General features: G+C 48.5%; 1 protein-coding gene and 1 pseudogene across 1 annotated transcript; both read left to right on the top strand.

Moving 5' to 3' along the window:
- LOC122151999 overlaps positions 1-7619 on the top strand; it is a 93437-nt pseudogene extending 85818 nt beyond the window's left edge.
- A 2245-nt stretch (positions 7620-9864) lies between these two features.
- Positions 9865-26007, top strand: NT5C1A (5'-nucleotidase, cytosolic IA). The gene is made up of 6 exons (XM_007958658.1): positions 9865-9999; positions 17921-18088; positions 18760-18889; positions 20939-21061; positions 23447-23631; positions 25642-26007. Exons 1-6 carry the CDS (start codon positions 9865-9867, stop codon positions 26005-26007), a joined length of 1107 nt encoding a protein of 368 aa, XP_007956849.1.
- Positions 26008-26415: the final 408 nt, after the last annotated feature.

Genomic DNA, 26415 nt, shown 5'->3' with positions numbered 1-26415 from the left:
AAAATTTAAAAAAGCCCAGGCTTACTGGTCTGATAGATTGGTGAAATTCCAAGACTACGGGCCCTAGTCATCCTTCAGGCCGGGAATTGAACTCACTCCTGTGGCTTCCAGCCAAATAATAAGACCAAAACCAAACTCACTGCTGTAGAGTCGGATCCGACTCACAGTGACCCCTCCTTGGGTTTTCGAGGCAGTATCACTATGGATGTAGATTGCCCAACCTTCCTTCCGGGGTGTGGCTAGTAAGTTTGAACTGTCAGTTTTCTAGTTAGCCAGCAAATGCCTTAGGCACTACGCCACCAGAGCTCCTAGCCAAACAATAGATAGGTGTATAAGGTGAACATTTACACCAGGTAGGAACACATACTCCTTAGAACAATCAACAGTGGGAAATCAGAAGGGCAGCATTTGCACAGGAAGACAGCTCAGATAGCAGATTTGCATAGGGAAGAAGGACACAGGGAAAAGGTAACCACAGGGAAGAAGTGGAAGACAGCTGTTACATTATGGGGATTGCAATAGATGTCATGAAATAAAATGAGTATGAACTGCTGTATGGAAAATGAATTTGCTTTGTAAACTTTCACCTGAATCACAATAAAAAAATTTGAAAAAATAAAATGAAAAGACAAAAATAAAAAAATTGGCCATTAGTTCATCTAGTTACCAAACTGTGTCTCATGTGATTCCCATGTCCCCATCAGCTGACCCAAGCACACATTTGAATATGATTTTTTTTTTTTTTTTTTTTTAAGGATGAATTAAGGCTCAGAGAATAGTAAAGCTGGGACTTGGACTTGGGTCTCCTAACATCAAGTTCACTGCTGGTTGTGCTGTCTCAGCCATGTAAGTTAATTCAAATTAGAATATGGAAAGAGAGGTCACAAACCATTATCTCTGGGCATCAGAAAGGAAAAAGTCTTGCCTGGTTGGCAAGATAGACTTCTTCCATGTTCTTTACCTGCCACAGGGAAAGATAGGATTCCAGCTTACATCATTTCAAATTAACAACCCCAAAGGAAAAAGAGCCAAATATCCCAGCATCCCTATACAAGAGTACCAGAGAGTGGCCTGGCTGGGGTCACATGCACATCCTTGAATAAATCATTGTGTCCAGGGAAATAAACCAAACCCATTGCTGGAAAATAAAGTCCAACTCATAACAACCCTTTAAGATAGAGTAGAACTGCCCAGTAGGGTTTCCAAGACTATAATCTTTACAGAAACAGTCTGCCACATCTTTCTCCTGTGGAGCCACTGAGTAGGTTAGAACCACTGACCTTTCAGTTAGCAGTTAGCAGCCCAGCACTTAACCACTGCACCACCAGGGCTCCTTCCAGGGAAATAGGGTGCTACAGTGGGTCAGTTCTAAGTCACTGCCTACTTCTGTGGCCAGGGAGGCAGGGTTTGTTACTAGAAGAGAGTGGAAAAGAATGCTAGTCAAGCAAAACCAGTAGCCACTAACTGTCCTCTTTGGGTCATTTGTTGAAGTGGTGTGGAGAATCTCATGGAAATTTAGAAATGGGAACAGAACCTTAGACAGTCAGTCTCCTCCCAGGGGGAGCATGATTTCTCTCTCATGGTGTCTCTGCTGCCCTCTGTGCATCCTTTCTCATCGTCTCTATCTGCTGATTGGCTCACTCTGCTCACGGATAGCTTCTGCACCCTCTTAGCTTTACATTGTACATAACAACTTGCTAAAGCTCATCCGGGAGCTCTGGTAGCATAGTGCCTAAGGCATTTCACTGCTAACCAGAAGGCTGGCAGTTCAAACCCACCAGCCACTCCTCAGAAGGATGATTGGGCAATCTACTTCCATAGAGATACTGCCTCAGAAACCCTCAAGGAGGGGTCACTATGAGTCAAACCCGACTCGACAGCAGTGAGTTTGTAAGGCTCATGCAGGTCTCTGGGGAGTCAACTGTCTTTCACAGTATCGTCAGCTTCTGTTTCTATGGTTGACTACCCAGACTCTGTTTCCTAGTTCCACATTCCTGAGGGAGAAGAATTCTGATTGGTCCAGATCATCTTTTTAAGCCAGGCCACACAGGTCAAAGTCATTGAACAGTATGTGGATTGTTCACCTTTGGGTGCTTCTCCTCATCCAGACAACCACTCTATACATTCTTCCTAAGTGATCTCATCCTTCTCCTCCATGAGCCATCTGAGAATAATTGACCCTTCATGGAGTTTCTATTATCTATTACTGTGTAACAAGTCACCAGAAAACTTAAAACAACAATTTATTGTGTTTCATGATTCCGTGGGTTGACTGAGCTCAGCTGGGAGGTTTTACTGCTTCATGTGGTGGCAGCTGGGTCACTCACACAACGACATTCACTCAGAACTGGGCTGAGGCTAGAACAAACAAGATGACCTCACTCACGTGCCTGGCAGTTGGTGTTGACAGTCACCTGGGAAACCTCAGTTCTCCTCCACTGGCTTTTATACTCAGGGCCTCTCTCTCCATGTGGCCTTTCCAGCAGAGCAGAGGGCAAAAACGCAAGGTGCAAGATCTCTCAAGGTTTAAGCTCAGAAACCATATAGCATCACTTCTGCATTCTATTAGTCCAAATAAGTCAGAGGGCCAGCTCCAATTCAAGGGAAAGGGAAATAGATTGTCTCTTGATGGAAGAAGTGTCATAAAGTCACATTTCCAATGGGCAGGCAAGATGGGAGAGGTTTTGGAAATAATCTACAAAGGCTGGAGAAGGGCAAATGTAAACATACTTCCCCCTAATCCTAAATTTTTTTTTTAGTTTTCCATTTTTTTATTAACATATATACATTAATCTGATGCTCAGATCATTTAGTTAGCACAAGATAGTCAGAGTTAATATTATATATATGTATATATATTATATATATGTGTGTGTGTGCATGTATAAAATAAATTAATATAATTAGTCAGAGTTAATGTAATTCCAGCCACAGGAAAAAAAATTTATTGGTCTGTCCGGCTTCTCCTAGATTAAAATGATTCCCACGCCCTGGGCTTTGCAAAATATCGGAACTTGCCAAAATCTCCCACCACTACAATATTCATGGGCTGCCAGGGAAAAGGCAATGTAAAGTGGGGAAATACTGGTTTTGATTCCTAACCTTTCACCTCTGAAGCTACAGTTCAGGGGTGTGGCTGGGCCATCCCTTGGTCAGCCCCCTCAGCGCCTGCCTGTCATCCACTGGCTTTGCTAAGCTCAGGTTGTGAGTTATCAGCAATTGTGCCTCTGCCCCTCAGAGATCTTGAGGGAGACAGGCAGGGCTGCGCTCACATTTGTGCAGATACAGCATTGCCCATGGGACACCATTCGCTGTAGTCATTATTAATTTATATACTTACTATGACAATTTTCCAACAGATGGCAGTAAAGTGTCTCAGGAAAGGGGAATCTTTATCTACTGCACCCAAAGCCACCTTATAAGCTAACAGTGGGACTGGTATTTTGTCTACATTGTCCAACATGGTCCTGGTAAACAGCAAGACACAGAAAGTATAACTGGGCCTCACAAAACAGAAAAGTTAACATCAGGTGTGCTCTCTGTCTCCTCAAATGGCTTCTTTCTGTGCCTCTGCTTCACTCTTCTCCCTTGGTAGACCACCTTTCATTCCCGCTCATCGGACTGTACATGCTGGTTGGCACTCAACATCCATTCCCATCTTCTGTTATTCTCAGAGCCAATGTCATGGGAATCTCATCTGGACTCAGAGCCTCACACCTAGAACAGTGTGATGCTACTTGGTGTAATGCTATACTGTCACAGTCTTGAAATTCTTAATAATTTTATCTTTGAACTTGTGTTTTGTAAGTGGAGTTCAGCAGGACAAAGGAGCTTGCGTGTGAATAAAAAAGATATGGGCAATATTCGTGCCTGCAGTTCCTTGCTACTTCATTCCCACACGGCATTTGCAATAGTCTATTATTGTTAGATGCCGTCCAGTTAGCTCCAACTCATAGTGACCCTTTGTACAACAGAACAAAACACTGCCCAGTCCTGTGCCAGCCTCACAGTCTTTGCTATGCCTAACCCCACCGTTGCAGCCACTGTGCCAATTCATCTCATTGAGGGCCTTCCCCTTTTTGGCTGACCTTCCGCTTTACCAAGCATGACATCCTTCTCCAGGGAATGGTCCCTTCTGAAAACATGACCAAAGTAGGTGAGACGAAGTCTGGCCATTATCACTTTCAAGGAGGCTTCCAGCTGCACCTTTGCCAGGGCAGATGTTAGTTCTTCTGACAGTCCATGGTACTTTCAGCATTCTTCACAACACCACAACTCATAAACATCAACTCTTCTTCAGTCTCCTTATTCATTGTCCAGCTTTCACATGCGTATGAGGCTACTGAAAATGCCATGGCTTGGGTCAGGCGCACCCTAGTCTTCAAAGAGACATTTTGCTCTTCAGCCCTTTAAAGAGGTCTTTTGCAGCAGATTTTCCCAGTGCAATACTGTGTTAGGCTGGGTTCTCTAGAGAAGCAAAACCAGTAAAGCTTAGAGAGAGAGAGACATGTATCTTAGGAAAATGGCTCACACCATTATAGAGGCTGGCAAGTCCCAAGTTCCTGGATCAAATGTCAAGCTGGAGGCTTTTCTCAACTCACACAGCTGCAGGGGCTAAAGAGCTCAAGATTGGGAGGCAGTATAATGGTCGTTGACTTTGGCGGATGACAAATCCAAGATTACCAGGCAGAATGGTGGATTGTTCACTCACAGACAGCTAAAACTTAAAAAAAAAAAAAAGATTATTTCGATCTCTCTCTCTTCCTCCTTTTCTGCCTTTCTCCTCCCCCTCCCTTCTCCCTCTCTTTCTTTTCCCCCTCCCTTTCCCTCTCTCTCAGCTCCCTAACATTAAGGAGAAAATGCTGCTATCCGTGACTTCCAGGCCTGGAATTCCTACTTTTGGCTATAATAAGGACAACAAGAAGCCATATGTGTCATTGGGTCAGCAGATGGCACCACCGAGTCTAAGCAACAGTAACTAGCAGCAGCAGGTGAAGCAATGGAAATGACCAGCTGAGCAAAACCAACCTGTACATCTGGGGATTGCAACCAGGCCCTACTGACCAGGGCCTCACTAAGCTGTATCAGCCATATGGCAAGATGGTCTCCACGAAGGCCATACTGGACAAGACCACAAACAAATGCAAACACTATGGCTTTGTGGACCTTGACAGTCCTTCAGCAGCACAGAAAGCTGTAACAGTGCCGAAAGCTGTGGTGTGTAGGCACAGATGGCAAAGCAATAGGAGCAGGATCCCACAAATTTATACATCTCAAACCTCCCACTGTCAATGAATGAGTAAGAACTGGTAGGAATGCTGAAGCCGTTTGTCCAGGCTATCTCCACCCGAATCCTTCAAGACACCAGTGGGACCAGCAGAGGGGTTGGCTTTGCAAGGATGGAGTCCACAGAGAAGTGTGAAGTCATCATCACCCACTTTAATGAAAAATATATAAAGACACCCCCTGGAGTACTAGCCTCATCTGATCTCTTGCTTTGCAAATTTGCAGATGGTGAACCAAAGAAACGACAGAACCAAGGAAAATTTGTGCAAAATGCATGGACATGGCCAAGGAATGGAGACACAGGTGGCATGGCCTTGACCTATGACCCCACCACAGCTCTTCAGAATGGGTTTTACCCAGCCCCTTATAAGATTACTCTCAACATGCTGGTTGCTCAGTCTGCACTATCCCCATACCTTCCATGTCCTGTGTCTTCATATCAGATAGTGACTCAGACATCTCCTCTACAAGTACCTAAGGCAGCTTGGATGCACCACCAGTCATACCTCATGCAGCCTTCAGGTTCCGTTCTGACATCAGGGATGGATCACACCCTTTCTCTCCAGCCTGCCTCCATGATGGAGCTTACATCTCCCAGTACACCCCTGTGCCTTCTTCCAGTGTTAAGGAGAGCAGCAGCCAACAGACTCAAGTGACAGTGGATACTCCCTCAGACCATGGGATCTATTCTTTCCAATTCACAAATAACAGTGTCTACTTTGTTAGAGCCTGTCTACTTTGCTTTTTTACAGTTTTTAATTTTGTGGATTTCTTTTTTGAATTAAATTTCGTATGGAATATTTTGGGAGACTGAGCAAGGAATGAAGTGGAACACTAAACAGGCAATGGAAGTGGTTTTTCCTCCTCCTGCCCTGCCACCTCCTGGGAGAAAAGACTAGACTTTGGCCTCAGGAAGCAGAGATGTGACCTAGACTTATGAAAGAGACAATCCTACAGCCTCTGGAAGCCAGCCACCCTTGAGCCAAATTTGGATGAAGACTAGGTCTTTCCTGGAAAGTTTCAGAAGAGTGGACTTAGTGACTTCTGACTGACTCTTCTTGCTGCTGGGACCAGCACACCTGAGGAAGTGGCTTTTGCAGCTGCAGTTCTTCAGGAATACCTGCTTTCCTGCCTCCTAGAGGATCTTCTTTCTGCCCTGGGTCTCCTGACCACTCTCTTCCCCATTATACATCGCTGTGCCCAGAAGCTGTGCAGCTGTGACCATGCAGAATCTACTTAGGGTCCCTCCCCACTGTGGGGGGTCAGCTCTTCACCTAGAGACTATTGGTTCTCAGCCAGAGGTGATGTTGTCCCAGGGGAAATTTGGCAATATCTGCAGACATTTTCAATTGTTATGTCTGGGGGATACTACTGGCATCTAGTGAACAGATTCAAAATCCTACAGTACAGAAGACAGGTGCCCACAACAAAGAATTACCTAGCCCACAGTGTCATTTGTGCCAACGTTGAGAAACCCCGATACATAGTGTCATCCCTGCCGCCTGCACAATAGGACCTTGGTAAATTCCCCACTCCTACCCTTTACAGGAGCTCTGGTAGCATAGTGGCTAAGGCACTTGACTGCTAACCAGAAGGCTGGTGGTTCAAACCCACCATCCACTCCTTGGAAGGAAGATGGGGCAATCTACTTCTGTAGTGATACTGCCTCAGAAACCCAAGGAGAGGTCACTATGAGTCAGGTCTGACTCAGTGGCATATAACAACAACAACAAATCTTTACATGCAGTGTCTTTTGACATACCTGCAGTTACTTGGGAGGGACAGAACTGGGGTCCCTGAGTTCTCCTCAGGCTTTGGCCTTTGGCACCTTTGCATCCAGCAAGAGCTAGCCTGGAAAGGCTTGTGGCTGTGTGTGCTCACGCCACATGTGTGCACACACGCAGCAGAATGGAGGTCAGGGCTGGTTTTGTGTGTGTGTATGTGTGTGCGTGCTGTGCAGAGGTGGGAAAGGACTAAGCTCCCCGTAACTGTCCAGAGTGAACTGCCTTGCCCTGACTTGTTTAGGTCCCTTTCCTAGGGAATCCAGGGCATCAGAAATAATTTTCCTTCTTGTGGAAGGACAACAGGGAGCTAGGCTAGAAAAGGGCAATAAATCCCATCTCAAAGTCCAGAGTCTTAAAAAATTCCTACATCTTGCTCTTCAACTCAGTCTCCTTGTGTAAGACCTGACTCCACACACATGGAGACAGATGGGTAGAAAGCATAAGAAACAAGCTCCTGCACCTGTCTTCTCCCAGGAACTCCCTCATCCACCAAAAGGGGACTTCTGCTCCCCTCCCCTTCATTTCAAGGACTGGGCCCTGGTGACATAGGTGGTTAAGCCCTTGGCTGCTAACCAAACGGTCAGCAGTTTGAACCCACCAGCGGCTCCACAGAGGAAAGATGAGGCAATCTGCTTCCATTACAATTTACAGCCTTGGAAACCCCGTGGGGCAGTTCTACTTTGTCTTTATGGGGTATTATGAGTTGGAATCCACTCGATGGCAGCAGGTTTGCTTTGCTTTGGTCACTTCAAGGTCAGCTACTTCTCCATCAGGTAATCAAGACAGAAAAAGAAATGATGGAGAATGGAGAAACACGCCATTAGGGATGCTGCTGGGAGATGGCAGAGGGAAAGGAGCCAACACCGTGAGCAGAGCTTGAGCCCAGCTTTCCCTCCTCCCGCCCACTCCAGAACTGAGAGTCCCACTGCTCCGGACCCCAGACTGTACCTCTGAACATCCTGGGAGTCAGGAAGTAGGGACAGTGGGCAGGACATAAAGTATAAGACAAAATGCCACTATTAATTTTCTCTCAGGTACCTCAAGCCTCTGAAGGGGTCTATCCAATGAAAGTAGCTGCAGCCCAGTAACCTTCTCGAAGGGTTTGTTTGGGTAGACATCTCTTGTTCTTGAGTCTCCAGATGCCTTCAGACAAGGAAAGTAAGAACACTGACAAGGAAAGTAAGTACACCGTAGCTGCTTTCCTTACCGTGGCCTTTGAAAGAGAGAAATCCAGAATCTGTTCATATGACTGATGGTAGATGGGGGACCTTGTTGTGATAGGTTTAGTGCAATGGGGGCTTCCATGTTTAGAAGCTGCTGCTGTCACTGCTGCCCCCCACTCTCCCCACCACCCAGAACTCCTGTCTACCTTCTCCGTATTTAGAAAATGCTTAAATGTTCACATACACTTTGTCTCACGATATTGACCACAATTTACCACAATGCAACAGCTCCCCTCCCACTTCCTCCTGATAGTTACCTCTTCCCTGTGTCCATCCCTCCATGCACTCCTGCCCACCCCCAGCTGTCTCCCTGTGCATAAGAAGCCCCTCTTTCTCCCATAATTGTTCTCTCCAAGGAGTGTATCTACGTCAGGTAAATGTTCAACTCATATGCCTGTCTTTTGTTTGGCTGGAAGCTACAGGTGTGGGTTCAACTTCAAATGGTTAAAATATATATATATATATATTTCCTCTTTCTCTCACAGAAGGTTTGGCTGGTCCCTTCCAGGCCTTGGTGGAGGCTGAGCAGGTGAGCAGGTCCCTGCATTTTGTACCTCCTTCCCAATCAGATGCCCTGGGGTTAAGCCAGGATTTCTTCCTGCTGCTCCCACCCACATGGACTGATCTCCACTGAACAATGATGAAACTTGTCTGCTTCCTGGCTTATGCCCTTGAGTTGGGTGGAATTTCTGTCTGCATTCCAGGAGTTGCACAAGTCACACAACTCTAGGATGGTAGTTCAAGACTGGTTCCAACGTCCCTCTTCTACTCTCCCTCTGGGCAGTCCCTTCTTAGCGTTCACAACCATCCCAAGCTAGAGGTGGGACCTGGAAATGCGCTCCCCCTGTTGGCCATCCAGGAAGTGGAACCAAGAATCGGGCTCACAGTCCCTAGGAGTCTTAGGCTGAGGGAAACCTAGTCTCGCCACCGACTTCAGGGGTCTTTCCGTCTTGGCGTAAAGAGCTGCCCTCCTAGGCCTTCCGTTATACTACGGCTGGGAGCAGAATCCTGCTTGTGAATGGAGCTGTCCATCCACCACGTCTTCCCCATCGGCGCACAGGCTGAGCTGGGATCAGAGGGAAGAAGGCATCGCTCAGGGCCCCGGGGTCCACTCATCAAAAGAGACAGGGGGTCGGCTAGACTTTCATTTTGCCCCTTTGCGAATCACTAGCCTAGGGGAAAGTTGTCAAGCCCTCAGCTCTCCGCCTGCCCTTGAATGCCTAAGAAGAACATCTCCGATCTGCAGCAGCCCCCTCTACCACAGCACTAAGAAGGCGGGGACTCCCATTCACTTCGCGAGAGGAGCAGTCGAGGAAGAGCTCAGCTGTCTCCCAAGAAGCACCCAACAACAACAACAATACAGGCAACCAAGAGACAGCTTATCACCCCACGGCCTCCCCCAACGCTGGCGGGCGGGGCGACCCGCACACCGCCCTCCTGGCCGGCTCATGCTCACACACTCCCCGCCGCTGCCCGCCCCCTTCTCACGCCCGGGACGTGCCTACCTCCTCCAGCCCAGCTCCCGGTCTCCGCGGCCGCCTGCTCCTGCTGGGCCGGCTCGGGGCCGGAGCATGGAGACGGGGGAGCCCCGGGAGCCCCGGGAGCCCCGAGAGCCCGGGCCGGGAGCAGAGACTGCCGCGGCCAGGAGCTGGGAGGAAGCCAAGACTATCTACGACAACCTCGCGCCCAAGAAGAAACCCAAATCGGTAAAAGCAGGGCAGGCTGTGGGGAGAGGGAGGAAGGACACCTCCGGGAAGGGATCCTAAGGCCCCTTGGGGAGGGATTTGTGGCGCCCCTCGGGAAGACGGACGCAGCCCTCAGCAGCAGAATGGCCTAGCTTTGGCTCGGATTCTGATTTATTTTTGGAGCTCTGCTCTGGTGTTCTTTCCCCCGGCTCCGGTTCCACGCCAGGATCGCCCTCCCCCATGAGCCCCAGCCTGGGGCACGCGACAGCACTTTTTGGCAAAGGTAGTCAGCGGCGCTAGCCTAAACGCCCCAGGCTCTGGTAACCTGACTCTGGAAACGCGGCTCCTTGCGGTGTATTTCGGTCTCCGCCATCTGGGCTCCGCGCTCCGGACCCAAACCTCTGCGATCCTGCTCTGGCTCAGGGCCGTGCGCTCGGTGCTTCGGCTTGGCGCTCCCGGCGCAGAAAAGGGATGAGCTGCGGGTTCCAGGCAGCGGACTCCGCATTTTGAGCCCAGGGCTTCGCGCTTCTGATTCCGGGCTCCCAACGCTGTACTCTGCGCGCGGGCTCCGGGCTTTCCTCCCCTCACAATCGGCATCAGTACCCCTGTGACCCCGTGTACGAGTCTCAGCCCTCTAAGGACTCATTCAGAGGAGTGAGCTCCTTTCCCCATCCGACAGATTCACGACGCTCTGGTGCGCTGGTGGGCCCTGCTCACTTCAGCTTCAGGAGCTCCGAGCCTGGGGAGAGACAGAGGATACAGGCTGCACCCGAGGCGTCCTCCAAAGAGCCTGACCTTAAAGCGTCCTGCTGCTTCCCTCCAAAGAGCTCTCCCCCGGCAGCCCCCACCTTATCAACATTCACTCCCTCTGCACCCCCAGGGCCCTGGCCCAGCAAGGGACCCTGACAGATGAATTAGGCTGAGTCCCAGCAAGGGGAGCTCACAGTGCATTGATGGAGCCCATTGAGGTGGTGAGTGAACAGGTAAAAGACCCTACAGAGTGCAGTGGCAGCCTCAAAGTAAAAAACCAAACTCACTGCCATCTAGTAGATTTCAACTCATAGTGACCCCCACTGGGTTTCCGAGGCCATAAATCTTTACAGAAGTAAGTTGCCCCATCTTCCTTACACGGAGTGGCTGGTGGGTTTGAACCGCTGACCTTCTGGTTAGCAGCCAAGTGTCTTATCCACTAAGCCAGCAGAGCTTGGGTGGCAGCCTAGAGGAGGGACTGTCTGTGGACTAGGGAAGGCTTTGTAGAGGAGGCCTTTGTGCGGTCTTAAAGCTTGAGTAGGAGGCATTTCCCAGGCAGAAGGAAGGAAACAGAGGCAAATCTGCAGAAAATAGTGCCTATGGCAAGTACCGAAATTGTGCCCCTGTCCAAACATCTTTCAAACAACCTTACCACAAGATCAGCTCAAAAAAATGCAAGTTCATTATTCTTTTACTTAACACATTATGACACTACATGAACATTACAACTGCACCTTTCTCCCTTTCACTAATGAAAATAGATCTATGATGTGTCAAAGTCATTCTTTTCAGTTTCTTTCTGCATTCAACAGAACAAGATCACACAGTCTGCCTTGACCCATGGCCACTCTCAAATAGGAAAGTGTATTAACTTGCTGGATGATCTCACAGCTAGCAATGGAAATGGTCAATAGAAACTGCTCAGTGGCTCCCCTCTTGAAGTGGTGCCCAGGGCAGGTGCCATTCTTGCCATATGTGAGACACCTGTCTGGGAAAACAGCATGAGTAAAAAAGGCAGAGAGATGCCTGGGAAAGTGAGGGCTGTCTTCTGGAATTAGGCTGGAGTGGGAGAATGCAAGATCATTGGGAGAAGAGTTGGAGGGATACCAACGAGCTGGTGGAGAGCCTTGAATGCCATGTCAAGGAGTCTAGACCTTATTCAGTGCGGTTAGGGATCTCCAAACTAGGTTTGGTAGAACCCTATCTTCAGGGAGTCTACACACATGTGAATCCAATTTATTGTCTTTCCTCTTCAAACTAGGTTTTAAACAATTAAAATTTTATAAAACAAATACTTAAATGTGTCATGTGGACACTTGAGCACCTTGGAGTTGTTAGTTGCTGGTCAAGTGGACCCTGATTCATGAGGACCCATGTATGACATGACAAAATGCCCATTCTGCACCATCTTCGTGACCACCGCTGTGCTGGGGTCCATTGCTGCAGCCACTGTGTATTTTGAGGGCCTTCCAATCCAGGGGCTCATCTTCCAACACTATGCTGGATTATGTTCTATTGTGATCTGCAGGGTTTTCACTGGCTAATTTTTGGAAGTAGGCCTTTCTTCCTAGTCTGGAAGCTATGCTGGAATCTGTCCATCATGCATGACTCTGCTGGCATTTGAAATACCAATGATATAGCTTCCAGCATCACAGTAACAGGCAAGCCACCACAGTATGAAAAACTGAGTGCTGGGCCCCTTGGATACTATCAATATGTTAACTTGTGCTGCAGGTTGATAGATATAGATAGAGAGAGAGAGACAGAGAGCGCTCTGGTGGTGCAGTGCCTAAGGCATTTGACTGCTAACCAGAAAATTGGTGGTTTAAACCCACCAGACACTGTGCAGAAGGAAGACTGGGCAATCTACTTCCATAAAGATTTACCACCTCGGAAACCCAAAAGGGAGTCACTAAGAGTTAGAATCAACTTGATGGCAATGAATTTGGTTTGGTTTTGGTTATACATACATACATATATAGGAGCTTTGGTAGCATAGTGCCTATGGTGTTTGACTGCTAACTAGAAGGCTGGCGGTTCAAACCCACCAGCCACTCCTCAGATGGAAAATGGGGCAATCTACTTCTGTAGAGATACTGCCTTGGAAACCCAAGGCGGGGTCACTATGAGTCAGGTCTGACTCGACGGCACTAACAACAACAACATGTATATATGGAGCTCTGGTGGTATAGAGCCTAAGGCATTTGACCACTAATCAGAAGGCTGGTAGTTCAAACCCACCAGCCACTCCTTGGAAGGAAGGCTGGGCAATCTACCTCCATAATGATACTGCCTCAGAAACCCAAAGAGTGGCCACTATGAGTAAAATCCGACTCAATAACAGTGAATTTGTCTTTAGTTTTATATATATGTGTGTGTGTATATATATATATACACACACACATATATAGCTCAAACCTCAGAATAAAGCTTTCCTGTGATCTGTTTAATAGAAGAGTATCTTGTCAAAAATATTATAGAAAAGTTCTGATCCAAAGGGGGAAAATGCAGAATAGAATTTTAGATTCTCATGGACTCCAGACTTTCTGGAACTGTGGAGGCTGGATGAACCTCAGGCTGTTGTCCTGAGATCTTAAGCCAAACAATAGTTCAGCTTAACTAGTAAAAAAATGTCTGCTACCATATTGAACATGAAATAGAAACTCTAGTGCAGTGCCCTAAAACTCCAAATAGGAATAAAAGACCAATGAGTTCTCCAAGCTCGTGTGGTACCCCTCATCTTGCATTTGAGTTTTAACCCCAACCAAGATGTGTTGTGACCAGCAGGGTCAATGTAAGGCAGCAAAAGTGGACAAGTGTCTCTCCTTCAAGGTGCAGCCCAAATGCCTCTCACAGTTGCTGACCACCGCTGTGTATCTGTCTGTCCTTGGACAAGACATCTCCTAACCCCTTTGGCAACTGAGAGCTCTCAAGAAAAGATGGTAAAGTTAAAAATCCCTAAGAAAAGAGGTGGTAGAGGGATGGCCAGGGATGGTAAGGGTCGGGGGAACAGACTCACTCTCATAAACCCAGGAAGCCATGTAGGCTTTCAGGACAGGGGCTGAGCTTGCCTTATCCCCTGAGCTCACTGCCCCAGTGACAGACCAATCACCTCTTTAAGGACAGAGAGCCAGCCCCCTCAGGCAGGTTCCCAACCCGAACACTCCAGCCCAGGCAACCAGCCAAGGTCTCACTCCTAACTTTCTGTCCCACAGTCCTGGCCAGACTGCTGAATCGTGGGACCCTCTGACTAAGCTAATTAATTAACCAGATACCATCCCATCTCACTTGTGGCCATTACAAGAAAATTGTTCTGGCTGTGTTGGCCTCAACAGTCTCTGGGGAAATAGGTCCAGAGAAGGGGACTGTATTACCCTAAGTCACACAGCAAAGTCAACAGAAACAGAATGAGATCCTAAGTGTCTGGCTTCAAGATTAGGCTCTATCCACACAACCCCACAGGACCCTAACCTCTGCAATCTCAGCTCCTTTCCTGACACAACCCCTCCCCCAAGTCCTTCCCATGATGTCCCACACACAGAACACCTCTAGGACCCTGTTCCAGTTCTAAGACCTGCTGGTCAGTTATGATTGGTTTGTGCCATACTGTGCCAGTTGTTAAGTATTTTGAATACCACCCTTGGCTTTTCTACTGAGCACTTACTGTGTACCATACACTGTACTGAGAATGTTAAGTGGATTGTTGTTATTATTGTTAGTTGCTGTTGTATCAATCCCAGCTCATGGTGACCTCATGTGTGCAGGGTAGAACTACTCTATATGGTTTTCAAGGCTGTGACTTTTGGGAAGCAAGTCACCAGGGCTACCTCTGTGTAGGTTTGAACTGTTAACTTTTTGGCTAGTAGGTGAACACTTACCCGTATAAATCTCACAATAACTTAATGAAGCGGGGTATTGTTAGTCCCTCCTATTTTACAGATGGAGAAATGAGGTTTAGGAAGGTCAAATGACTTGCCCAAAGTAACAGCCAATAAATGACACAGCCAGGACACAGCCATAGTTTCCGTATGACCCTTCCAGATCTGGAAGAAACCAGACATGATTTCTCTTCTCCCTTATTCTATCCTTCCATAGAAGAAACTGAGAACCACTAGGCAAAATCCTTCACAGGGAGACCCTGGGCACCGTTTGCCCAGACTGAGGCTTCTAAGGGTAGGGCCCTCTTCCTTCCTGATCTTGTGTGTGTGTGTGTGTGTGTGTGTGTGATTTAGGTGAAAGTTTACAGAGCAAATTCACTTTCCATACAGCAGCTCACATACACTTTGTCTCATGACATTGACTGCAATTTCCCACAATGTAACAGCTCCCCTCCTACTTCCTCCCGATAGTTACCTCTTCCCTGTGTTTTTCCCTCTATACACTCCTGCCCCCTGAGCTGTCTCCCTGTGCATACACAGCCTTTCTATTCTCCCATGATTATTCTCTCCAAGGAGTAAATGTTCAGCTCATATGCATGCCTTTTGTTTGGCTGGAAGCCACAGGTGTGGGTTCAATTCCAGACCTGAAGGCCAGGTAGGGACCATGGTCTCAGTGTTTCCATCAGGCTCTATCAGACCAGCACACTTGGGCCTCCCCCCACTTCCCACTTTTATTTTTAATGATTTTGAATTTTGTTCCACATTGTTCTCCCTCTCTATCCAGGATCTCCTACATAGATCCCCCTCCGAGTGGTTGACAGTGGTAGCCAGGCACCATCTAGTTTTTCTGGTCTCATAGTCTTATAGGCTGAGGATTGCATGGTGTACCAGTCACTTGGACTAATTGTTTCCATGTGTCTTTATTCTTCTTTTCCCTGGATGAAGAGAGACCCATCATTGCATCTGGATGGCCAGAGTAGGGCCTTCTTTCTCCTCAGACTGTAGTCCCCAAGGACAGTAATCTCCTCCTGACTCAGACTGCTCCCACATAGTACCAGTGAGACAGAGCCTAAGGCCTAGGGCACAAGAGCAACTACAGGAAAGATGGACCCTCACAGGGACATATGAGTGGCCTGATCAGACTCTGAAGGAACAGATGAAAGGGGTTGGGGAGAAAGAGGCCAGAGCTAGGGTGAAGAGGCAGTTTGCTTAGGAGACTTCCAACAGGGTTTAAGCAGGGGCCAAGTTCAACAGTAATTGCCTCACCCAGCTCCAAAGTGAGGCCCAACAGATGATCTTTCTGAGGTGGAGAGGTTGCAAGAGAATGTGGAGCTGGCCAGAGCAGAGAAGCCAGGGCCCTTAACACTTAGGGAAGCCACCAGTCATGTGTTGTCAGGTTCATCCAGGGACAGGTCCTCCAGAAATCAGAAAGAGGCTCAGATCCCAAATTGGGGATTGAGTTAGAACATCCCTCATTCCAAACTAGGGCTCAGCCTGGAAGCACTGGACTCCAGGGAGATAGGGCCCTAACAGTTCTCTCTGCCTCTCACCAAAGCTAGGCTATATGCTGATTGCTTTCGCTTGGGAAATGTGGGTAGGGGATGAGGCTCAGCCATACCCAGCCTGCCTGGGGAGCTCCAGGTTAGGCCAACATGAGTCTGCCTGTTGTGCCCAAGATAGAAATAGAGTCAAAAGCTATTATTTCTAGAAGCATTTAGCAGGAAAAGAGAGGGACTAACTCTAGACTGAGAAAATCCTCTGACTCCTTGAGATGAGGCCCTTCTATGGCCTTCAGGGGTTAAATGTTTTACTCAGGGCCTCTGGGAATGAGCATAAATCCAGGCCAGGTCCTGATGGGGCCCAGGAGGCCTGAAGCCCCCAAAATAGCCTGTGGGAGGAAAGGCTATTGTAGGAAGGAGTAGAGGGGCCAGGAAGCCTCAGCCTCTGCCTCAGAGAGAACCCAGGAAGGTCAGGGGCTGCCTGAGGGGTCATGACTGAGCATTAGGTCTGGGCTCCCAGGTGCCTCAGTGTTTAGGAGGGCATAGGGAATGAATTTTGAGTGTTGGTGCTCTGCTCACCTCACCAGTCCTAATTAATGCCTCTCCCCTCTTCTCCATCCCCCAGGCCACCCATTCGTCTAGCTTCCTCCTCAGGCAGGGATAGCTTTCTCACTAGTCTGCCTTCTGCCAGCTTCACCCCTCTGATCCATCCTCCACACCACCTCAGGGTGATCTTTCTCAAATGAAAATGGGACCAAGTGAATCCCCTGCTGAAAGGCCTGCAATAGGTCCATAATGGTTCCCTCCCTCCACCAAGGAGCATGACTTTTTTTTCAAATTGGGTGGAACCCCAACATATGAATCAGGTATTACCCTATTCGTTGGTATAAATTTAGTTTACAAATTTAAATGTATTACATATATACGACTGACTGTTCATTTCAAAATCAATCAGTGAGCGCAACGCAGTTGTTTGGATTACAATAAATTTGAAAGTGGGCTGAGGGTGCCAGTTGCAGACTTACGTTTCAGCATCCAGCCAATTTGTTTGTGTTTGTTATTGGTGGCATGGTATTGAAAAAGTCCTAATTCACATAAGTGGTTACAGATAGCAAGAGTTTTGTTTATTTGCTTTGTTGTTTTAAACTACAGGCCTTGCAATTTCAAGACACTCTTTTTTAAAATTTATTTATTTATTTTGTTGTTATTGTTGAGAATATACACAGCAAAACACACACCGATGCAATAGTTTCTACATGTACAATTCAGTGGCATTGATTACATTCTTCGAGATGTGCAACCATTCTCCTTTTGTTCCTCTTCCATTACATAAACTCATTGCCCCCTAAGGTTACTATCTAATCTTTCCAGTTGCTGCTCTCAGTTTGATCCCATGTAGATAGTTCTTAAAAGAGCACAATGCTCAAAGCAGACATTTTTTTACTAGTGAAGCTGGACTGTTGTTTGGCCAAGTTTCTAGGTACCATTTCTTCCTAAGGGCATGTAACTCTCATTTTAAATTGGAAACCATCTAGAGATCATCTTGAACATGAGCATCAGTCATTCTTTGGCTGTATACAGTGTATTCATTCCCATTAGATTGTATTCCTAGGTGTGGAGCCATCATCTCCCATAGACCCTAGGTTCTGCACAGAGGAGGTCCTGACCTAGGTCTGTCCTATCCAAGGCTGAACCTTTTTAGGGCAAGGGCTGGACTTAGTCTTCTCCTTGTCTCCAGTACCTGGAGGAGCCTGCATATGCACACCTACTTTAGGGGAGGTCTGAACAACGGCTCTTCCTCCCTCGTCTTTGCAGCCCAAACCTCAGAATGCAGTCACCATTGCTGTGTCTTCCCGAGCCTTGTTCCGCATGGATGAGGAGCAGCGGATCTACACAGAGCAGGGTGTGGAGGAGTACGTGCGCTACCAGCTGGAACATGAGAATGAGCCCTTCAGCCCTGGGCCCGCCTTCCCCTTCGTGAAGGTGAGGGAGCAGTTCCACCACTAGTCCCTACAGTGCCTAGAAAAAAGGTGCTTCTGTGGATATGTGGAGAGCTCTGGTGGTGTAGTGTCTAAGGCATTTGACTGCTAACCAGAAGGCTGGCGGTTCCAACCCACCAGCCACTGCTCAGAAGGAAAGTTGGGCAATCTACTTCTGTAGAGATACTGCCTGGAAACCCAAGGAAGGGTCGCTATGAGTCATGGATAGGACTCCACGGCAGTGCGTTGAGTTGTTGCCTTTCCGTGGATATGTGAGGAAGGACAAGGCATTCCTTCTGGGCACAGGCAACGCCACAGCTTGGCTATGAGACGATCCTCTATGGATCACAATGGTCCTGCCCCATTGTGCATGCTGTCATCATGACTTGGGGTTGAGTCTACGGCAGCTAACAACAGGCATGTCAGGTGACCAGTTTGGTGAGTGGAACGTGGGCTGGATTTTGAACCCCACTCACCCTTCTTTGTGCTCCCATGTGGTAAACACCTGCGCAGGGGTAGAAAACTGCCTAATGGGGAGGTAGTCCATGCCCACTGATCTCATCCAAAACCTCCACCACTGACTACGCCTCCAGTGCCCATCCCTCCCATTGGATCCCAGCTCACCCCTCCTCCACAAACCAGGAGTCTGAGCCGCCCTTGTCCTCTCCCATCCAGGCTCTGGAGGCTGTGAACAGAAGGCTGCGGGAGCTGTATCCTGATAGTGAGGACCTTTTCGACATTGTCCTCGTGACCAACAACCACGCTCAAGTGGGAGTGCGTCTCATCAACAGTATTAACCACTATGGTGAGCATGAGGGGCTTGGCCATGGAACACCCCTGCCAGTCCTCCAGGGATGGGGCCACAAGCACAGCACAGTGAGATCATACTGGCTGGAACCCTAGGCCCCACGGTGGATTGGTAAACTGGCTGTAGCACAGAACAAAACAAAAAATGCCCTGATTTGTAGCGTTGCTGATTTTCAGGGTATAAATATTCACACCGTGGCTGATCTCAAGCTACCAACAGCTGAACAACTTAACGGGCTCAAAAAAAAAAAAAAATCCTGAATGTTCAACTCTTGTGAGCCAGTACAACTGGACTCCAGCACACCGCTTCACAGGCAAGGACTGGGCAGGGCACTTACTGCCTCTGTCCCTCAGTTTCTCTATCTGTAGTGAAGCTAACAAGCCTCACCTGGCTGCTAGGGGCGTCAGGTGCAGTTGTCAGAGTGAAAGCACTTGGTGTCTTAGCCCAAACTCTTGATGGAGAGTAACAGACTGGCCAGAGCTAGTTTAAGCTGATGAGGATAATTCATTAGGTTTACAGAGGTGTAGCTTAGACCACTAGGTCAGTGGTTCAAACTCACCAGCTGCTCCATGTAAAGAAGATGGGGTGATCTGCTTCCATAAAGATTTACAGCCTGGGAAACCCAGTGGGGTTTGCTATGAGTCAGAATCAACTGGATGGCAGTGAGTTTGGATTCTTTTTTGTTTTGTTTTGTTTTTTTTAAGCTTAGATCACAGGAACCCTGGTGGCACAGTGGCTAAGCACTGGGCTGCTAACTGAAAGGTTGGTTTGGACTCACCAGCCACTCCATGGGAGAAAGAAGGAGGCAGTCTGCTTCTGTAAAGATTACGGCCTTGGAAACCTTATGGGGCAGTTCTACTCTGCTTATAGGGTTACTAGGAGTTGGAATTGACTCCAAGGCAATGGGTCAGTGGTTTAGTTTAGGCCACAGGGCAGGAAGTGGAAGAGCGCCTCACAAATGCCTGAATCCGTGTATGGAAAATCACTTCTGGGCTCCAGTGAAATCAATCTTTGGGCCACGTGAGCCCTTTTTTCTGCTTCTCTTTGCAAATCTGTTCCTTTTTTCTTTTTTCTTCCCCTGTTGCTCTCTCCAAATTAAGTTTCTTTCCTTTTCCTGAATATGGCTGAAATTTACAAGTCATATTCAAATTTGCAAGTCATATTCAAATTTGCAAGTCCTTGTTTTAAGCAATCAAGAGAGTCGAGTTGGCATTTTTTAATCCTAATTTCAAATTGCCAGGAACGGAGGATGAAATTCAAAATATTTAACCATGGGCACTGAGCAGTCAGAGTAGACCCCACCTGTAGTGCTGGACCAGGGTCCTGAAGGGCCTCTGCTACACCAGGCATTATCCTTTCCAGAATGGACAAGGGTCCCGGAGGAAGAGCTGAGGTAGTGATAGAGTTACTCAGTGGGCTCAGAACAATAGCCTTTTACCAACCAGCAATATTTTAACATCCCCAGCAGCTATGCTTATGGGTCAAACCAAGCCTGTTACCGTGGAGTTGATTCCAACTCACAGTGACCCCCTACCTGTCAGAGTAGAACTGTGCACCACAGGGTTTTCAATGCTGAGTTTTTGGAAGTAGATTACTGGGCCTTTCTTCTAAGGTGCCTCTTGGTGGACTCAGATCTTTTGGTTAAAAGACAATCTCTTAACTGTTTGTGCCACCCAGAATCTCCATGCTGCTGGGTTTTAGCAGACTATCAGCCCAGGCTAGGAAAAAGAATCTGATTGGCCTGGCTTAGGTCAGGTGTTTGCCCCTTATCCAATCACCTATGACCAGTAGGCAAGGCTTCCTACCTCTTGCAGTACTATGATTCTCTCACAAGAGGATATTATCACTATGAGCCAGGCAATTGCTCCAGAGGGGTAATTTCATGGATGAAGGATGGAGGGGCTCAGCGAGGAGGACTGTTGGCCTAAAATTAAACAGCTAATCACTCTGCCATGGCACAGTCACCACCACTGAGAACCAAGATGGGGCCACTCTGAAGCCCTTAGGGTGAATCTTGGCCTCACTTGAGTACTTTCTCCTCTCCAGACCTGTTCATTGAAAGGTTCTGCATGACAGGCGGGAACAGCCCCATCTGCTATCTCAAGGCCTATCACACCAACCTCTACTTGTCAGCTGATGCAGAAAAAGTGCGGGAAGCCATTGATGAAGGTAAGTCAGACTAGGGAGGGAAAACGTGGGGAATCTGACAGAGAGGTTCCAGAGGTAGGAGAGCTGGTCCTAGAGCTGTGAACAGGTGCTGGGGGGTTGTTATGGTAACTGGAAGGGGTGGATGTTCAGTGCTTTCTAATTCCTGGGACTTGTCCTGCAAACGCCACTCCTCGGAAGAAAAGTTGGGCAATCCTACTTCCGTAGTGATACTGCCTCGGAAACCCAAGGAGGGGTCGCTATGAGTCGGGGCTGACTCGATGGCAAACAACAACAACAACAACATCCCACTTTCAGGGAGCTCTGTGGCATAGTGCCTAAGGCATTTGACTGCTAACCAGAAGGTTGGTGGTTCAAACCCACTAGTCGCTCCTCGGAAGGAAGGTTGGGCAATCCACTTCCATAGTGATACCGCCTCGGAAACCCAAGGAGGGGTCACTATGTGTCAGATCCAACTCAATGGCAGTTTTGGTTTTTATATCCCACTTTCATAAGGGCCCTAGTGGCACAGTTTAGTTAAATCACTCGGCTGCTAACTGAGAGGTCAGTGGTTTGAATTTACCAGCCTCTTTGTGGGTGAAAGATGTAGCAGTCTGCTTCGGTAAAGCTTTAGAGCCTTGGAAACCCTTAAGGGGCAGTTCTACTCTTATCCTACAGGGTCACTATGACTCGGAATTGACTTGACAGCAGTGGGTTTGGTTATGGGTATCTCACTATCATATCCCCTGCCGTACCATGTTAAGGAGGCTTTAACTCATCAGCATCTCCCAGCCTCCTGTTTCCATGGAAACCCTTCTTACTGCCCAGGTGAGCTAATTCCTGTGTGACCCTGGGCAGCCTCTGCCCCTCTCTGGGCCAATAAGGAGGGAAGTCTGTATCCACTGCAGCCTGAGTGACGGGCCTGGGAAATGACTAGCATCTCTAGCAGCTGAGCTGGCCAGTGCTGGTGTGAGATGTCAAGTACTGACAAAAACAATTACCCCCTCCTCCACTATGTGTCTCTTTTATAGGGCAGTTTTAGATGAGAATGTAGTCTCAGTCTTCTCAACAGTGTGCATGTCCTTACTACACTTGGAAGAAAACAGGCCACAGAGGAGGAAGGACTGCCCAGCTATCTGAGAGGGCTCCTTAGGCTGAACACTAGTGGTTGGTTTCTTTATTAACCAACAAAAATTTTTCTTTTTCTGTTCCTCTTCCATGCTGTCTCCTGCCTAGAAGCCTGGTCTCTCACCCCCTATTGCCTCATGCCCCTGAGCTGCTTGGGAACTCCAAGAGGCTTTCTTTAACTAGAAACCAGAAGGTATTTTCCTGGCCAGATAGCACACCTTCTGGTTGGGGCCTTGGCACTAGTGTGTATGTTTGCCTCTGGGTGTCTATAATTTGACCTCAGGCTACGGAGCAGCAGAGTGATCAGGAGGGGACCCTGCTCAGAGTGAAGTAGTTCTGGTTATCTTGGTCCCAGCACTGGCAGAGCTGAGCAGGTGTCTGGCTTGATGTCCAGGCCTTGTTCCTGCTCACAGCATCTTGCTATAAAGACCTGGGAGGCTGACACTGCCTGTTTCCCCAAAACCTGTGCCTCAGCCCAGCTCCTGTGATCCTGGATTCCCAAAGAGCAGGCTGAAAGTGGAGTTTGGAGACAGAAAGATTAGGGAATAGACTGAGCCAGCTGCCCAGGTCACCAGGCTCCTAAAACTTGTTCTATGTTGTCCAGTGCAGCTCTAGTCTAGAGCCTGGATACCCAAAAGGCATCCTTGCTACAGAGTGATAGTCAGTGTCCATTCTTGTTGGTCAGTGTCCATGCCTTCCCATTTTTTTTTTTTTTTTAATATTTTGAGTATTAGCCTTCATTAGCTATCTAAGTTACCTACTGCCACTGTAACAGAAACACCACAAGTGGGTGACCTTAAAGAGCAGAAATTTATTTTCTCACAGTTCAGGAGACTAGAAGTCTGAATTCAAGGTGTGGCTCAATTCATTGTTTATTTCAGCTTCTAGTAGCTGGACATCCTGGAGGTCCTGGCTCACAGATGCATCTGCAGGTGTCTGTCGTCCCCTTGCATGTGTCTCTATTCTGTTCCTTTTATAATTCAAATGTAATTAGGTTTAAGTCCCACCCTACTCTGATATGACCTCATTAATATTACAGAAGAAAACTCATTTCCAAATAGGGTCATATTTACAGGTATAGAGGTCAGATTTTCAACACACGTTTATGGGAGGACATCATTTAGTCCATAGTATCAGCCTTCTCCTAAGTCTTGGATGAAGCAGGTGGGACAAGGATAGCCTGAGATAGCCCTCTCCTGACTCTGGGCAGCTAAGGGAGCTTTCAGGAGGCCCCCCACTGCCCAGCCAGGAACCAGCCAACACTTGCATCTCTCTGCCCAGGGATTGCAGCTGCCACAATCTTCAGCCCCAGCAGAGACATAGCGGTGTCCCAGAGCCAGCTGCGTGTGGCCTTTGATGGGGACGCCGTACTCTTCTCGGATGAGTCGGAGCGCATCGTCAAGGCCCATGGGCTGGACAGATTCTTCGAGCATGAGAAGGCCCATGAGAACAAACCTTTGGCCCAGGTGCTCCACACAGTCCCTGGAACCCCCAAGTAGAGCAAGATATCTCCCCAGAACTTGCCCTTAGATTGAGCCCCAATCCAGAACCAAACATTCAGCTCAGCCCAGAATCCAGCCAGGTCTCCTCACTAAACCTCTAACCCTCACCCCTCTTGCTTGGCCCCTAACTCTCAATGAGCTTCATCTCCCCCTCACTGAAGCTCCACTCCCCTTAAAGCCCCCCATTCTCTGTCTAAGCCCCTCTCTGAAGCCTCTACCCTTTCTTTGCAGCTCCAGTTCCCTTTCTGATGTTCCCATCACTTCTCTGAAGCCCCATCCCCTTTCTGAGGTCTCTATTCCCTCCCTGAAGCCCTCATCCCCTTCGCTGAAGCCCTCTCTGAAGCCCCTACCACCTCTTTGCACCTCTAATCCTCTTTGGAGGTTCCCATTCCTTCTCCTAAGCCTCTGTCACCTCACTGAGGTCTCCATCTTCCTGAGCTCCCCATCCCCTCCTGGATGCCCCATCCTCTCCTGGAGTCCTCATCACCTCTTTGATACCCATACTCCCTCTCTGAGATCCCCCTACTCCTCTGAGTTAGCCCCCATCCCCTCAAGCTCCCTGTTCTCACTGAAGGAAAGGAAGAGCTGGAATGGCACCCCTCACTGGGGCAGGGAGACTCAGCTGGCTGTGGGGTCTGGAAGACTCTCACCAGCCCTCATCACCTCCTGCCATCCATCCCTTGGCCAGGTCAGGGACTCTCGCTCACCCTCAACCTGTTCAGTGTCTCCCTGAAAGCAGAATATGCCCTAGAGCTTGGTAGAAACTCCCTGGGATTGGAGCTGTTGGGATTCTCCAGCCCTCCTGTGTGCTTTGAACAAAACTCTGGGTGCTCAGCAATCCCAGACCCCCTCTCTGCCAATAGCTCAGCAGATCCCAGGGCTTCAGTGTGCCTCTGGAGTGTTCATTTCACTTCCATTCTCATTGGTTCCCTCTGAAATCCTTGGGAACCCAGGGCAGGATAGTTTTCTCACTAAGCAGTGGGCAGCAAAAGCCCAGGAGATCACAGCTTGCTTCAGGTCACTCAGCAAGTGAGGGTTCTCCAAGATTAGAGACATATCTTTCCTTATTTCCAGCTACTGTTGCAGTTTTCTTCATCATCATCGGGTTCTTTATTCCTTGTTAAGCTTCATTATTCTAAGCATTGTGAGAATAAACACTCTTGAGCATGACACCCTGAGACGCCGTGTGCCTGATGGACAGGGCTGATATTCTGCTGTTATGCATTGGTCCATCTGTCCCAATTGCTCACAGCTAGAGTGTGTTCTGATTGGAGGGTGCCCATGTCATGGTTGCTAAATATTTTTAATATCCTCCCTGCTGATGGACACAGATGGCCACACTTATAGAGCTATAGGGAAGACACCCACGTGCCTGATGGGCACATGAATGGACCTACATAGTTACAGTTGCCCTTGTAGTTATTCTAACACAGACAGCCTCAATCATAATAATACAGACACTCAGACTTACATAGATGCCTACAGTCCCATAGATGCATACAATGGCCCCAGCAGGCAGGTTGTCATTGCTGTTAATTGCTGTCAAGTTGACCCCCAACTCATGGTGACTCCATGCACAACAGAAGGACACATGCCCATGATCAGCTGTAGATGCGATTGTTGTGATCCACAGGGTTTTCGGAAATAGATCACCAGGCCTTTCCTCCTAATCTTAGTCTGGAAGCTCTGCTGAAACCTGTTCAGCATCACAGAACACACGAGCCTCCACTGACAGGTGGGCAGTGGCAGTGCGTCAGGTGCACGGCCAGAAATGGAACCTGAGTCTCCCACATGAGGGGTGAGAATCCCACCACCGGACCTCCAGCCATAGCAGAACTGAAAGATTTAGGGAGTCCAAGAATCTTTCCCACCCCAAACTGCAAGACCTTAGCACTTAAGGGAGGGAACCCGGCAGGAGGAGGGGCAAGTGTTTGGGAGAGGGATGAGCTCACAGATTCCTTTGCTTTCTCATAGGGCCCCCTAAAGGGCTTTCTGGAGGCGCTGGGTAGGCTGCAGAAGAAGTTCTACTCCAAGGGCCTACGGCTGGAGTGCCCGATCCGCACCTATTTGGTGACAGCACGCAGTGCAGCCAGCTCAGGTGCCCGAGCTCTCAAGACCCTGCGCAGCTGGGGTCTGGAGACAGATGAGGCCCTGTTCCTGGCTGGAGCACCCAAGGGCCCCCTCCTTGAGAAGATCCGCCCACACATCTTCTTTGATGACCAGATGTTCCACGTGGCTGGAGCTCAGGAAATGGGCACAGTGGCTGCCCACGTGCCTTATGGTGTGGCACAGACACCCCGGCGGACTGCGGCAGCAAAGCAGGCCCCATCTGCCCAGTAGCTGAGCAGCCAGCTTTGCCGAGCCACCTCGCCCCAGAGGTGGCTCCTTGTCACACTTCAGCATCCCATTTAGAGGGCCCCACTAGTTCCTTACCACCCTGCCCTTCTGCATGTTTGTCCTCATCCCGGCAAGTGAGGCACATGTAGGAAAGGATTCAGACTGGGCTGGAATTCTCACCTTCCCTTCTTTTGGGTAAGCACTGTGCCATGATCCTGGCTGGGAAAGTAAGTCTATGCAGAGTAGTTGGGTTCCAATAGGGAGTTGATGGAATTGGGATGGGGTGGCATAGAAGTTGGGGTGCCTGCAAAAGTGATGCTTAGAGTGAAAACTAGCTCAGTGCAGTGCAGAGAACACTGCTCTGAGATTGAGGATCTGGCTTATAAGTTCGGTCCTGACTTTAACTGCATG

This window comes from Orycteropus afer, unplaced genomic scaffold, assembly GCF_000298275.1.
Source record: "Orycteropus afer afer isolate SDZICR_OR568_19922 unplaced genomic scaffold, OryAfe1.0 scaffold01067, whole genome shotgun sequence".
NCBI classification, from domain to species: Eukaryota; Metazoa; Chordata; class Mammalia; order Tubulidentata; family Orycteropodidae; genus Orycteropus; species Orycteropus afer.
The sequence above is the reverse complement of the archived record's forward strand: the minus strand, read 5'-3'. Positions and strand labels throughout refer to the sequence as shown.